Source organism: Umbelopsis ramanniana (genome assembly GCF_025399195.1).
Source record: "Umbelopsis ramanniana AG unplaced genomic scaffold K450scaffold_40, whole genome shotgun sequence".
In the NCBI taxonomy this organism is placed as follows: Eukaryota; Fungi; Mucoromycota; class Umbelopsidomycetes; order Umbelopsidales; family Umbelopsidaceae; genus Umbelopsis; species Umbelopsis ramanniana.
The window spans coordinates 124,155-137,661 of record NW_026252126.1 but is presented as its reverse complement, the minus strand read 5'-3'; the positions used below and the strand labels follow the sequence as shown (position 1 = coordinate 137,661).

Genomic DNA, 13,507 nt, shown 5'->3' with positions numbered 1-13,507 from the left:
CACCAGGATACGATATTTTGAAGAAAGTCGAATGACAACCAGTAGTGCAGATGATTAGCCGTATAGGGGAGCCGTATCACAAACATGTTCGGTGAATGACACCATTTAAACCCCCAAAAAATACAGTCAATTTGCTTGTTATCTATCTATCTACTGCAAAATCGAAAGCAAATTTCCAATGAAAACCAAAGTCTGTGGTAAAGCTCAACTCCGACTGTCAATCACCGCAGTTTTTACAAAAAACCGTGCCTTGGTCGCAGTCAACTAATGCTCCCAACGACTACTCGAGTCATCAGCAGGAAAATGAGACTTATTGGTAATTTTCTTCCAGATAGTGCCAGCAAAGCACTTTTATTTCGCTTATAATCAGTTGTCATATATATCTTTCCACATTGCTTCTGACACCTTCGCATGAACGACTGATTCAGACATTGGAGTTAACCTCACCGATGGAATGTTCCGCGGGGAGTATAGAGGAAAGAGAGCTCACGCAGGTTAGTACGTGGAAGGATTTTGGTGAATATGGTGATACAGATATTCATCTTCATTATGTCCCTGCATAGACGACTTCGGATCAGTTATGGAGCGAGCGCGAAAAGCAGGAGTTGAACGTATGATCATCACAGGCGGATCTCTTAGTGAAAGTATAGAGGCGCTGAGCCTGGCCGAGAGCGATCGTAAGCAGGAGTACATTAAAGTTAGTGAGCCTATTACAACCTTATACCTAAACGTATTTCCTGCAGCACACCTATATACAACTGTCGGATGTCATCCCACTCGATGCGGTGAATTCGATAACGATGAGCAGGGACCAGATCATTATTATGACCAGCTGAGGGATTTGATAAAAAGTCACTCTCTAGCCAAGAAAATAGTTGCTATTGGTGAATGTGGACTTGGTATGTCATGCGATTGCGACTGTGATGAAACTGGTTCGCTACTAAGATGATCTTCTTTTGCAGATTATGATCGGACGCACTTCTGTCCAATAGATGTTCAAAAGAAGTATTTCTTGCGACAATTTGACCTTGCAGAAGAGACTGGTTTACCCATGTTTCTGCACTCACGAAATACCGGCAATGACTTCAATGATATGATTAAAGCCAATCGAACGAAATTCAAGCATGGAGTCGTTCATTCCTTTACTGGTACCGTTCAAGAAATGCAGGATCTCGTTTCAATGGACCTTCATATTGGAATCAATGGCTGCTCAATGAAGACAGAGGAGAATGTCGAAGTAGTAAAAGCTATTCCCGCAAATCGATTAGTGCTCGAAACGGATGCACCATGGTGCGACATTAGACCGACACACGCATCTTACCAATATTGGAAAAACTGTTCAAGTGATTTGAAAGAGCTTTACACGCCTGAAGGCAAGAAAAAAGAGAAATTTGAAATGGGTCTAATGGTCAAAAGCAGAAATGAGCCTTGCACTATGGGGTAATTATCATTTGAGTTCTAATCGCAGCTTACCATTCAAATGACTATGCTAACTTTTGATTCAGCCAAGTACTTCACATTGTTGCCGCTATTCGAGGCGTCGATGCGAATGAACTTGCGGAGCAGGTCTGGGAAAATACCTGCAACGTATTTTTTCCATGATTGTCATATACCTTAGACTTCTCTGTCCCTTTTTAGACTCTGTTGCTTCCATTATTACCATATTCTCATAGAGTGCATTTAAATAGTTAAGTAATTGGAGACTTTTAGTTCAATCTGAGAGGCAGAAGCATGCTCGAATGGAAATTAATGGCTAAGCCGATATCAAGTCATGTGTCCGTCTGGGGCAGCAGAGGGAAGCATACGAACGGGCACTCGATTAATATTATGCATGGAGAATTACACCTAGTAAATTGTTAGAGAAATTCCATCGGTTACCATAGTAAACTTATGCTATACGCTAGTAAATCAGCTGTGTGACAATGATCGAAAGCAGATCTTCTGCATACTAGCGGACTTCTAAACAATACTTTCTGTCGTTTAGGCTTTCAAGTCAGCCAGTGTAGATTGCATAGTCAATATACCTTCATATTTCCATAGTTTTTCAAAAGAAAGTGCTCCTAGAAATTGTAGACGATGTAAAATTAAGATCGTAAAAACTAATGTACGAAACCAGAAAGTTTTTCAAACGCACGCGGAAAATATTTAATGAATACGTATTAAGATCTTATGATTATCGAACGCTGTCTGGGTTTGATCCTGATGAAAGTCTGTCACTGAAGCAAAGCTATGTACATGAGCACAATTACACAGATGTGTATAGGAAACATAATATAGAATTTCTGGATGAGATATTGTCAAATACCATAAACGCTAACCATCCTAAAAACTATAATTATTGGTGAATTGCGGAAGCTTGCGTCATTAATGAACCCCGATTTCTCCACATGAACAAACAGCCAGCTCTTTCACTTCTATTTTTTTCACCATGGCTCAAACCAAAATAACAACCCATTCCACCGATGGTCATACTGCTGTAGACTCGCTTCCAGTCACACCTTTATCGCTGAAAGTGCAACGACAGTCAGGTAGCTCTAACTTGATCGAGATCTCCCGCAAGATCCTGGAGCAACCGATCGATCTGATCATCAACATGTCACAAGACGTTTTCACACAAGAATCGAAGCTTATGCCAAAAAGCACTATTGGAAAACACATACGGTATGTTTTTTGCTTTGGAGATGGAAGGCATCATTGCTCAGGAGATTTCTAACTGGTTGATCCCTCGTTAGTCATATGTCTGATCACTTTCGTATCCTACTCTCCAATCCCGACTTAAGCTGCAATGATTTGAATTACGATTTAAGATCTCGAAACGTATAGTGGTTATTTTTCATATCGTCTTACGGTCAAGTTGGCCTTACTCATGCAGGTTCATGCTTCTATAGGTTGCTGCTGAAACGGATCCAACCGCCACCATCCAATTGCTTAGAGACTTGGAATCCCGTTTGTCTACTCTTGAAGATATACCATTCAGCCAGAAAGTTACACTCACAGCTACGATAGACCCCAATATGCCACCGGAACAATATGCTTCTAGCCTCGGACGCGAATTATGGTATTGCTGTATACATGCAATTCATCATTATGCGTCTGTGAAGACCATCTGCTTGGAGCACGGATTGGATGTGCCCGATAGTTTTGGTGTCGCTCCCTCAACGCTACAGCATGCTCAGGAGTCACACCACGACTGATGTACAAATTCTTCTTAATCTAGGATAGTTGTTTTGAACGGTTATGCTTTTTACACAGCTGTGTTCTGCCATTGATCACAACGAACATGACATTGGAGTAATCATCAATCATTTCTTCGGCATCTCTTTATATGTGTAATTTACTCGAACTTTACCCGCTATTTTCATTGAGAAACCGCCTTACGTGATTTTACATAATTCACTTTTTCTAAAAGCCAACGTTCACTTAACAATAATGCGATAGTAAGGAGAGGTTGACATTTCCTTTTTTAAAATCCTTGCGTGATCTTGTTTCAGTGCATGTGACCCTGTATTCATAGGACATCCACAGTGAAACCTTGACTTTAGATCATCTGTAGCCCACACGCCAACGGACAGAATTGTCACCCATTGAGTACTTTGAAACTATTCATCGCTTACGACCTTATTCAAAGCCCGTAAGAGCATGATTTGCATACGAAATTACAGTAGAAATTTTTTGATGACGTTGGATTCTTCATTGGCTTTCTCGGCGTGACTGCCATTTGTACTCAAAAAATTATGTTTTTTCAGAAAGTCTTTTGTTAACCCGCAGACACCTTTCACACTCGCAGAGCCTAGTTATGAGAGAACGACGTGCAACAACTGGCTTCAAGGTGGCTGGAATCGCGACCGGGAAGAGTAATGGCGCCAAATCATCTCGCAAGGAGCCGATTAAGTCGGTAAACCCTAAGCAGACTGCCACAAAGCCCAAGAAGAGAGCAGCTCCAGCTCAAGAAGAAAGTGACGACGACCTCGAAGACTTTGGAAACGTTGAAATTGATATCAATTCCGATGAAGAAGATGAGGAGATTGACGAAAACGATGCCGAGGAATCTGACAATGAAGTGGAAGAGTTCCCCGAAGATCAAAGTGAAGGCGAAGAAGAAGACGTTGCAGCTGACGAGAATGAAGACGAAGACGAAGATGACGATTACATGGCAGGTGATAGTCTGGATGAAGAAGATTGGAATGAAGAAGCAAAGATCAGGTATGGGTAGTTTCATCAATCAAGCTGCTACAACGGATATAATATTGACATTTGAAACTTTTCATCAGTAACGATAGCCAGCGACCTACCAAGTTGCCCGAAATTGAAGCCAACTATGATAGTGATTCATCTACTGAAGATGTAGAAAATACTGTTGGAAATGTACCAATGGAATGGTATGATGATTTCCCTCATATTGGTTACGACATTGATGGAAAGCGAGTTCTTCGCCCTGCTAAGGGAGATGAATTGGAGAAGTTCTTGTCAACCATGGACGACCCCGATTCCTGGAGATCAGTATCTGTAGATAAGGAAGGAAAGGACATGGTTCTTAACGACGAAGAGCTTGATATCATTCGCCGTATTCAAGGTGGCGACATTCCAGATGCGGATTACAATCCATATGAACCTACTGTGGAATGGTTCAGTAGTAAGAAGGAAGTCATGCCTCTATCAGCAGCTCCAGAGCCAAAGAGAAGATTTATTCCTTCCAAGTGGGAAGCCAAGAAGGTACAGTACTGAATTTATATGCTATCATTTGCTGTTCAGGCGCTAATTGATGAACTATTCCTCAGGTCATGAAAATCGTCCGTGCTATTCGTACCGGGCGAATTGTTCCCCGAAAGCCTGCTACCGAAAAGCCTCGCTTTTATAATCTTTGGGGAGACGAAGACGAACCTCGTGAAGATCATATCATGCATATTCCTGCACCAAAGATGAAATTGCCTGAACATGACGAAAGTTACAATCCACCAGAGGAATACCTGCCAACTGAACAAGAGATTAAGGAATGGAAAGATCTCGATCCTGAGGATCGACCCAAGAACTATCTTCCCACAAAGTATGTATAATACGTATTGGTTTGGAAATTCTGCAACGTTAGCTAATCTGACATTTTGGCGATTGTATAGATATAACAGTCTTAGACAAGTGCCAGCATACGGAAGATTCATACAGGAGCGTTTTGAGCGATGTCTCGATCTTTACCTTGCACCCCGTGTACGCAAAAACCGACTTAATATCGATCCAGACTCGCTTATACCAAAACTCCCTAGCCCGAAGGATCTCCAACCTTTCCCTACACAGCAATCAATCAGCTATGAAGGTCATACTGGTCGTATTCGCTGTTTCTCACTTGATCCAGTTGGCTTGTATATGATTTCCGGTTCGGACGACCAGACTGTTCGTCTTTGGGAAATCTCAACAGGACGTTGCCTCAACACTTGGACATTCGATGGTGTCATTCATTCCATCGCTTGGAATCCTAATCGCGAATTGTGTTTGTTTGCCGTTTCTGTTGGCCACGGCAACGTTACATTGATCACACCTCCTCGCATTGGCTCGCCAGAACAAATATCTCTTACGGACGAATACATTCAGCAAGGATATGCCGCCATGTCCACTGCTGGAAGTGACGACAAGGAGGCACGTAATCCCATACCGTGGGTTAAACCCAATGCAGCTGACCAGGAGAAGCTTGGATACAGAGTACACCTTTCGCATACACAAGCTGTTAAGCAAATTACATGGCATAGAAAGGGAGACTACTTTGCCACTGTCGCTCCTGATGCCAAGAACCTTGCCGTCCTGATCCATCAAATTACCAAATATCAAACACAAGCACCATTCCGCAAGCTGAAGGGTTTGGTCCAACGAGTTATGTTCCACCCTACCAAGCCATTGTTTTTCGTTGCTGTAAGATATAATCTTTTTTTCTTTTTTCATCAGATTTTAATTGATGCTGACCTTCTACTTCTTGAACCTCTTTTTAGACACAATTGTATGTTCGTGTATACAATCTCATGAAGCAAGAATTGATCAAGACTCTTCAGTCCGGAGTCAAGTGGATTTCAAGTCTTGATGTTCATCCTGGAGGTGACAATGTGATTGTGGGCAGTTACGACAAGCGACTCTGTTGGTTTGATCTTGACCTTAGCGCTAGACCTTACAAAACCTTGCGTTACCACTCACAAGCCATTCGCCAAGTCACTTTCCACAGACGCTACCCATTATTTGCTTCGGCCTCCGACGACGGATCTATCCAGATTTTCCACGGCATGGTTTACAACGATTTGCTTCAGAACCCCTTGATTGTCCCTGTCAAGATTTTGCGTGGCCATCAAGTTGTCAACAGCTTGGGTGTTTTGGACATTGAATTCCATCCTACTCAGCCATGGATAGTTTCCAGTGGAGCTGATCACTCTTTGCGCCTTTGGACGTAAATGTTTACCGCCTACGGTGTGATGTTCATACATTTTATTTTTTTCAAGTAACAATAGATTATAAATTGCATTTTGATTCTAAGGTGGTGGAAGACCTGGATCGGTTTTTTCTTTTTACAAGTGATATTTTTTTCTTTACATGTTAATAACAGCATTTCATGAAACCAAACCTCGGTAGTCTTTGTAGCTTTATGTTTAGTGACTTTTGCGAGATTTCTTGTGACTATTACTGCTGCTTTTCTTTAGCTGATCCTCCAACATCTCTTGAACGCTTTGCCAAGCAGGTATAACAGAAGGGTATGTGTGGAAAATGAAAGTTTTTAGCTTCCTTATCAGTGCGATGTTCTGCTTCATGACAAAGGGTTGCAAAACTGTAATCAAAGTCTTTGTTGTTGGTGTAATCGATCGTTTTTGAAACTCTCTCTTGAATACTTGCAAGGCTAAATCGTGATGGCCAGTTCTTAGCAGTGCTTCCAAATACGAATTGATGAGGTTTTCATTGTTTAGATCGTAACCATCAGCCTCCAAGCTTTTCCATAATTCAACAACTGTGCTTGCTTTGCAGTTGTGACCAGCCGAGTCTATGTACAAGCTGAGTGCAACACTTCGACTAGCTGAATGCTTCAACTCAGTGTCCCAGAGATGTTTGACTTTGTCGTGTCGGCCTTCTCGAGAATGAAGATTAAGTTGAAGAGTGTAAAACGTCTCCTTACGCATCTCGCCTTTCTTCAAGAATGCTTCACACCTTGATAAAAGTATCTTTGCTCGCGATAAATTGTTGAGCTTCAACGCACTGTTTATTGCCAGCGTGAAGAAAGGCGGTGTTATTTCAAGATTAATCTCTTCCGCTCGTTCGAACAGTTCGCCAACTTTCTCGTGTTGCTGGGCGTGGGCATATGCCGAGGATAGTATTACATGGCATCGACAAGAACGTAGTAATTTATGCGAGTCCAACAGCTCCAGTAGTTGCATTGCATCCTTTGGGCCGGAAGCATATAGTATAGTACTGATCAATATACGCTGTATTTTGTCGTCCATTTTGTCATATGTCTGTAGCAGTAATTCGACCATATCCAACGCTTCATCGCGCATTCCACTCTTCATGTACGCTGAAACCATGATGGAAATGATGGGTGCTCGAGGTTGAATTTCTTGGTCAACTAGATATGAACACATGTCCTGCATGCGTGCGATATTTCCTGCCTTGCTGTAAGCATTCAGCAGAAGTTCCAGTAGGCGTGGATCGGCCGGCTCCATTAAAACATTGCAAAGATCGTCGGCAACCGTCTCTATGTTTTCATAAAGGCGCTCGCGCAACATTGCTCGCAGGAGCAGTTCAGCAGACTTCTCAATTGGTGGATCGCTTTGCTCTTTCATGACAGTATACATATGTAGCGCTTGATCAACCTGCCCAATGCCGATGAACTGCTTGATAGCCAGCCTATATAGCCAAGGTTGTGCAGGGGTGTCATATGTATCCAGATGGTTCCATAGTCTGAAAGCTCCATCCATGTCATGATTTTTCAGCATAACAACAATAGCAGAATGCAGGAGATATTTATCAGCAGGCCGCTTAATGGTCTTGCGAAGCATTCTAAAAACCAATGTTGTAGCAGCATCGCCTCCATATTTAGTCCATATCTGCTGTAGCATCCACTGAAAGTTATTAGATGAAAGGGAACACAATGCTGTGCGCTTTTGTGAGCTTTTCATGTCGGCGAATCTTGACAAAGCTCTGGAGGAATCCCTTGCAGTACAAATTGAATCTAGGCTTTCGTAAGCTCTATTATGCTGTATTAGAGCATCAATTTTTTCATATGAAGGATCCATGACATATAAAGGTGCGGTATCCGAGGTGGCTAAAGACACTTGTGAGCGAGATCTCCTCATAACGAGATCTAGCATTTCCTTTATTCGTTCGTCTTTGCAGCCTTGTACAGGTGCCGTATCTGAGATGACTGGAGGAGCTTTTGTGGGTGGTTTAGTCTTTAAAAAGTCTAATATTTCCATTACTGGCCCTTCGCTTCGGCTGAGGGCTGAGGATGGATCTGGCTTCCTGGTAGCGGTCTCTCGAGCGTTATTTAACATTGCATGAATTCGAGCCAGCTCTGTTTCTGAATGCCTCAATGAATGTGTGGGAGTCGTCATGGCGCGAATTGAGCATGCCGACCGAGCAGTGCGCAAATTTTTCAAGAAAATGCCTCTCATGCTATGGACATCCGAAATGTAAGTTTTTTGAGAACAAAGAAAAAAAAATGATACCTGTGTCAAATTTTTATTTTGTTCAGGCACGAGTAATTTTGAAGGTATCGTTTGCAACAGCAACTTCAATAAGCTCAAATATCTTTTGACTATTTCGCTTTCTTTTCTCTCCAGGAACACCCTCGTCAGCTTTCTTTATCCACTCTTCAATTCGTTGTGCCATCCAATAATAAATTGTCTCTTCTTGCGTCCTGCCCGTATCCTTTGCTGTTTTCTTGGATTTGCCCGTACTGAGGGAGTGACCCGCTTTGGCAATTCTCACCGCTGTTAATGAGCATTTGATCTTGTTCTGAGTTTTGGTCATAAGCGGCAGTTCTCCAAATGGATCTTTCGTGCCAGATATCATCAACAACTTGGTGGCTTCCGGCAAATCAAAAAGTATTTGATCGCGTAATTCCGATGGCTTTCCCGGAGGATGAAGGGGATACGAAAAGGTAATGATGCCATGTATTTTGTTCTTGAATGCTTCATCCACAGATGCTGAGTTATCGCTTTTGACGTTCGACCCTGCCGATTTCTTTGCGTTGGGTGATTCTGTATCATCTTTGAGCTCATCTCCAATGCTCACGATAACCCTAGCTCCAAATGAGTGACCGCCAATGTACACTCGAGACGTAGAAGAGCGAAGCGTTGCAACCGCTGGATCCACAGCTTTCTCCTCTTGGTCATTGAACAAATAGGCTAAAACGGCCTTCATGGCATTGATTCTGACGTTTATCACGGTTGTTACGAGCGTACATCGGACTACTGTATATCCACGCTCAGCCAAAACTCGAGCTGCCATTGTACAGTTAATATATTATATGGTAAAGAGTACATAGCTGTGCTGCGGCGCAACGCTCACCTAGCAAAGGTAAGTATCCTGTGGAATAATCCCCACTAGCACCGTGTGTAAGAACAATGGCGGTATCGGACTTCTTTTTGTCATCCAAGTAGTCTATTACGATTGGAATGTTGGATTGCTTGCCGTTCCTGCTGTGGGGAACGGAGAGTGTGGTTGTGTTCATGAATTTCTTGTGAGAGAGCGGAGTAACAAAGAGCAAAACTTCCTTTGGGAGATCCTACAAAAAATTGAACCGTACTATTTTATGGCCATTTTCTGAGATACGCGTAGATCGCCGTACAAGAATGACGGTATGGGAACAGGAGTTACCGTGTATCTATTAACCCATGCCAATGTTGACTAACTTTTACTCTTAGGATTTTCAGGACAAAGGAAAGGCCTTGGAGCAAAAGCATCGTGCTTTAGCTTCTCAAGGTATGGATTAGTGTCTCCAGAATGAAAATGGCACCTTGCGTCCCAAAATTAACGAATCACCATCGTGATTACAGATTCTATATTAGAGCCTAATATCAATCAAGTACTATCCGACTTTTTGACTCTGGGAGGACGTCCAATGGATGTTGTTTCTTGTCTATCAGAATCATATGTCGGGTTGCCCACGCTTTGCAATACTGCAGGAGAATGGGGTAAAGACCTGGGGATAAACAGTCAAGACTTGATGAGAGATGTTATCAAAGGAATGCTTTTGGATCGCTTCGATTCTGCTGCAGTAGATACCAAATTTATGGGTGCTGAGGTATGCAAGCGGACCGTGCCGATGGCTATGATGAGCATGCGACAAAAACTCACCTTGCAATATACTAGACTCGACCACAGTGGCTAGATGCTATGATACAAGACCCTTATTGGCGTAAAATACTATATGAACTCTCTGAAAAGCACCAGAGATGTGATCTGTTAAATCTCGCCATTCAGGTACCTGAAATTTGCTCACCACTGTGCCGAAACATTTCATTATCTGATATAATGTCCCTCAATAGATGATCGCCGATGCGGGTTACCAAGGAGAAATAGTGAAAGTTGCAACAGCATCAACATACATTGGTGTCTTTAATGACGTTTTGAAGGACTCGCTTGAACGATTAATACAGGAAGACGACATTGGTTTGGATGAAAATTTACCAGATTTAGTCGTAAGTCAATCAATCATCGATAGGTCTCATATTTTTTTTTCGATCTCCTTTCTGATAGACTACTTAGCGCGTTTGCTGTCAACATGAGCAAACGTACCTCTATTCACAAATACTTCTAAAGCGGCTGGCCGATCAACCAGGCGGAGAAGCATTTCGTAGAATTTCTAAAGCTCTAGAAACCAATGCACTGACAAAGGGAGAGTAAGTACTGTGATGTGATATAGTACACAAGCGAATGTCTGGCTGACGATGTCTACCAGTGATCATATGATAAGCACATTGCGAACGTACCTTTGGGAGCTGCCACCTGCCTTGACCTCCCCGATAACAGCCATCCTGCAGAATAAGCACGCATCACCAGGAGATGTTATTGCAGTAAGTTCAGTTCTAGTACGATTTCAATGGAACGCAGCAACTCAGCACCAAATACCCGTTATTTAGCTTTATAGGCAGTACACATCTCCTACTCCTCCATCAGTCCGATTTCTATGTGACTCACAATTGCTCGGTAAGTGGCATAACTCTCATTGATGTACTGCATACAATGTCCTCACAGCTATCTCCCATTAGATATTTTGTTGAAAGCAATATTTGTTCCGAAATCTGGTCAAGCACCGAAACTCGAAATCCAGGAAAAGATAATATATCTAATCGCTTATGCCGTCACTGTACTTGACACAGAGCCGAAAAATGTTAGGATTGGTATTTTGTTTTGATAACCGAAAAACACAATGCTAACGTTGGATTCGTAAAGGGTGAGGAAATCGCCAGTATTTGCGAAAAGTTAAAGCTTCTCTCGGTCGCCTTGACTAAGAAGTCAAGCGGCGCAACTTTGTCTGGTGCGATAGGGACAATCTTAGAGCTCATGGAGTATGTATTGATGGCAAACTGTGGAAGCACCACATAGATCAACTAATATTTGACTCTGTTCTTAGCACACCCATAGTATCTATGGCATTGTTGTACTGGACGTCTTGGCTGTTGACTGAAACGTCTTGGTATGAAACTTATTATCGTTCTGCTGTTGTGCCTGTACCACACCAGATCCTGGAAGAAATTGCCTATCGACATCCTCTTCAGCGGCCATTTGTCTTCCAGGTACTTCAAAATAATCTGACGGTTGAAGTTAAGAACCTCAGCCCCGAAATTATGGTAAGATGAAGAAAGCGGACGGTCTAGGTTGCGAAAACAACAGATAATAACAAGTATTCTTGTATAGATGGCCTTGCGTAGGACTTTATTGGACCGGATGATATATCTTGTCCAGCTTGGCTATGTATTACCAGTCCTAAAGTACATCAAGCGCATCAGCAGCAGCGTTGACGAAAGCTTGATTGTACATACCATAAAAATGGTATGTCGCTATATTTTCTCCATTGAACTTGCCCCCGTTAGACTCAACTTCTCATACGACGTTTTTTCTTTTCTCAGATCCTGGATATGGCCGAAGCTCCATACTCGAACGAATTTATTGACCTGATTGTTGAAATTATCGAACCAATAGCGGAGTCATTGGATAAGGCTATGGAGGTGAAAACCGTAGTTTGGGAATTTCTTAGTAAGTAAAATGAATGCTTTTGTTACCTCGCATGGTAAATCAGTTCGTAACTTTTATTTCTTCATTTTAGATACTGCGCTGAACAGAGAGGACCCTATCAACCCCGATACTAGAGAGATCATCATATCATTACAAAGAAGATTCTAGTTGATGTTAATGAAATAATGTATATAGTTTTGTCCTCTACGTCAAATGCATAGGTTAAAAAAAAACCGCTATATTACAACTGGTGGTGGAATGAAATTAGAAGTAGTACGTTGACTTTCTTAGCGCAGGTGACAAATCTGCGCTTTTGGTGATTCAATAGGTATAACGTGTATCAGCGCAATGCTGATTGTAGCACCACGGAAGTTACCCTTCGGCATCTAACAAAGTGCTTGGCACTTCTGTTCCAGTATTTAGTTTCATTTTGTATATAAAAAAAAAGGGAGAGAGATATGAAGATCCTCTCTGGTACAAGTTGTACTAGCATACTATATAAACAACTCTCTGATTAAAGAGAGCCCTATTGCCAGCTGTAAATCGCAAGTATCAAGAGCGAGTTTGAATATCCCTGTGAGCCGCCTGAAGAGGCAATTCACCTTGATACTTGGCCAGCTTGACAATTGGCGCGCTATCAAGGATAAGTCATCGGTTTATAAGCAGCGCAAGACATCACTCGGTACACAGAACATCATTCTTTTCACACAGAGTCCAGCACACAAACTATCTTCGGTCAAGGGGATTGTTTCCGGGCAGCATAACCAACATATAAAGCCAATCATCTTTTGTTTTTCCCTTTTTGTTTTGATTCTTGGGGAAAAAAAAGAATGAAAGAAAAAAAAAACCCAAGAAAAGCGAATAGATCGCTTGCTAGAGGTCCAATGAACCTCCAACCAGTTGGAATTTAGGGTTAAAGCGAAACGGCATAAAGTTGGTCAGCTGGGGAACCCTTGCATAGATTGAAGACTAGCGGCAGAATCTGAGGAGATGTGAAGCGAATGATGAGGAGCCAAGAATGGCTAACCAAGATCTATCAAAATCTCGTGTTATGTACGTTCGCCGCTCGACTGATCATTGCAGCAGAGGGCTAACGTTGCGTTTTCTCGTCTGTCAAGGAAATTGAAATTTCTACTCCTATCATTTTTAGCCAATGTGACGTCGGCAATTTAATGACAGCTACGACGGGCTGAAGCCTATCTTGCACACAGTCTCCCAAAGACATATCTGTAAGCAGAAGACTATCATGATTAAATAGCTTTTATTATCATAGCGTCAAAAGCTCATGTTATCCACATGTCAAATA

At 42.2% G+C, this 13,507-nt stretch overlaps 6 protein-coding genes across 6 annotated transcripts; 4 read left to right on the top strand and 2 right to left on the bottom strand.

The window, feature by feature from the left end:
- Nucleotides 1-222: 222 nt before the first annotated feature.
- Nucleotides 223-1,957, top strand: K450DRAFT_248044 (uncharacterized protein). The gene is made up of 6 exons (XM_051590166.1): nt 223-316; nt 429-494; nt 564-677; nt 744-899; nt 963-1,440; nt 1,506-1,957. The coding sequence occupies exons 1-6, from the start codon at nt 268-270 to the stop codon at nt 1,600-1,602; spliced, it is 960 nt and encodes a 319-aa protein (XP_051443274.1). The 5' UTR covers nt 223-267; the 3' UTR covers nt 1,603-1,957.
- A 454-nt stretch (nt 1,958-2,411) lies between these two features.
- On the top strand, nt 2,412-3,451 carry K450DRAFT_281876 (uncharacterized protein). Its single transcript, XM_051593412.1, has 3 exons — nt 2,412-2,661; nt 2,733-2,817; nt 2,889-3,451. The coding sequence occupies exons 1-3, from the start codon at nt 2,429-2,431 to the stop codon at nt 3,192-3,194; spliced, it is 624 nt and encodes a 207-aa protein (XP_051443273.1). The 5' UTR covers nt 2,412-2,428; the 3' UTR covers nt 3,195-3,451.
- Nucleotides 3,452-3,680: 229 nt separating this feature from the next.
- Nucleotides 3,681-6,523, top strand: K450DRAFT_248037 (uncharacterized protein). Its single transcript, XM_051590165.1, has 5 exons — nt 3,681-4,203; nt 4,281-4,713; nt 4,779-5,044; nt 5,115-5,898; nt 5,976-6,523. Exons 1-5 carry the CDS (start codon nt 3,797-3,799, stop codon nt 6,423-6,425), a joined length of 2,340 nt encoding a protein of 779 aa, XP_051443272.1. The 5' UTR covers nt 3,681-3,796; the 3' UTR covers nt 6,426-6,523.
- On the bottom strand, nt 6,524-8,833 carry K450DRAFT_248035 (uncharacterized protein). The gene has a single exon (XM_051590164.1). The coding sequence runs from the start codon at nt 8,631-8,633 to the stop codon at nt 6,621-6,623; it is 2,013 nt and encodes a 670-aa protein (XP_051443271.1). The 5' UTR covers nt 8,634-8,833; the 3' UTR covers nt 6,524-6,620.
- Nucleotides 8,710-9,694, bottom strand: K450DRAFT_273059 (uncharacterized protein; the record flags this gene model as incomplete). Its single annotated transcript, XM_051593076.1, has 2 exons — nt 8,710-9,464; nt 9,532-9,694. The coding sequence occupies 2 exons, from the start codon at nt 9,692-9,694 to the stop codon at nt 8,710-8,712; spliced, it is 918 nt and encodes a 305-aa protein (XP_051443270.1).
- A 49-nt stretch (nt 9,695-9,743) lies between these two features.
- On the top strand, nt 9,744-12,448 carry K450DRAFT_248023 (uncharacterized protein). Its single transcript, XM_051590163.1, has 14 exons — nt 9,744-9,821; nt 9,888-9,945; nt 10,020-10,267; nt 10,336-10,446; nt 10,512-10,664; nt 10,732-10,865; nt 10,925-11,039; nt 11,106-11,172; nt 11,235-11,356; nt 11,419-11,534; nt 11,600-11,816; nt 11,884-12,018; nt 12,096-12,222; nt 12,293-12,448. The coding sequence occupies exons 1-14, from the start codon at nt 9,816-9,818 to the stop codon at nt 12,367-12,369; spliced, it is 1,686 nt and encodes a 561-aa protein (XP_051443269.1). The 5' UTR covers nt 9,744-9,815; the 3' UTR covers nt 12,370-12,448.
- Nucleotides 12,449-13,507: the final 1,059 nt, after the last annotated feature.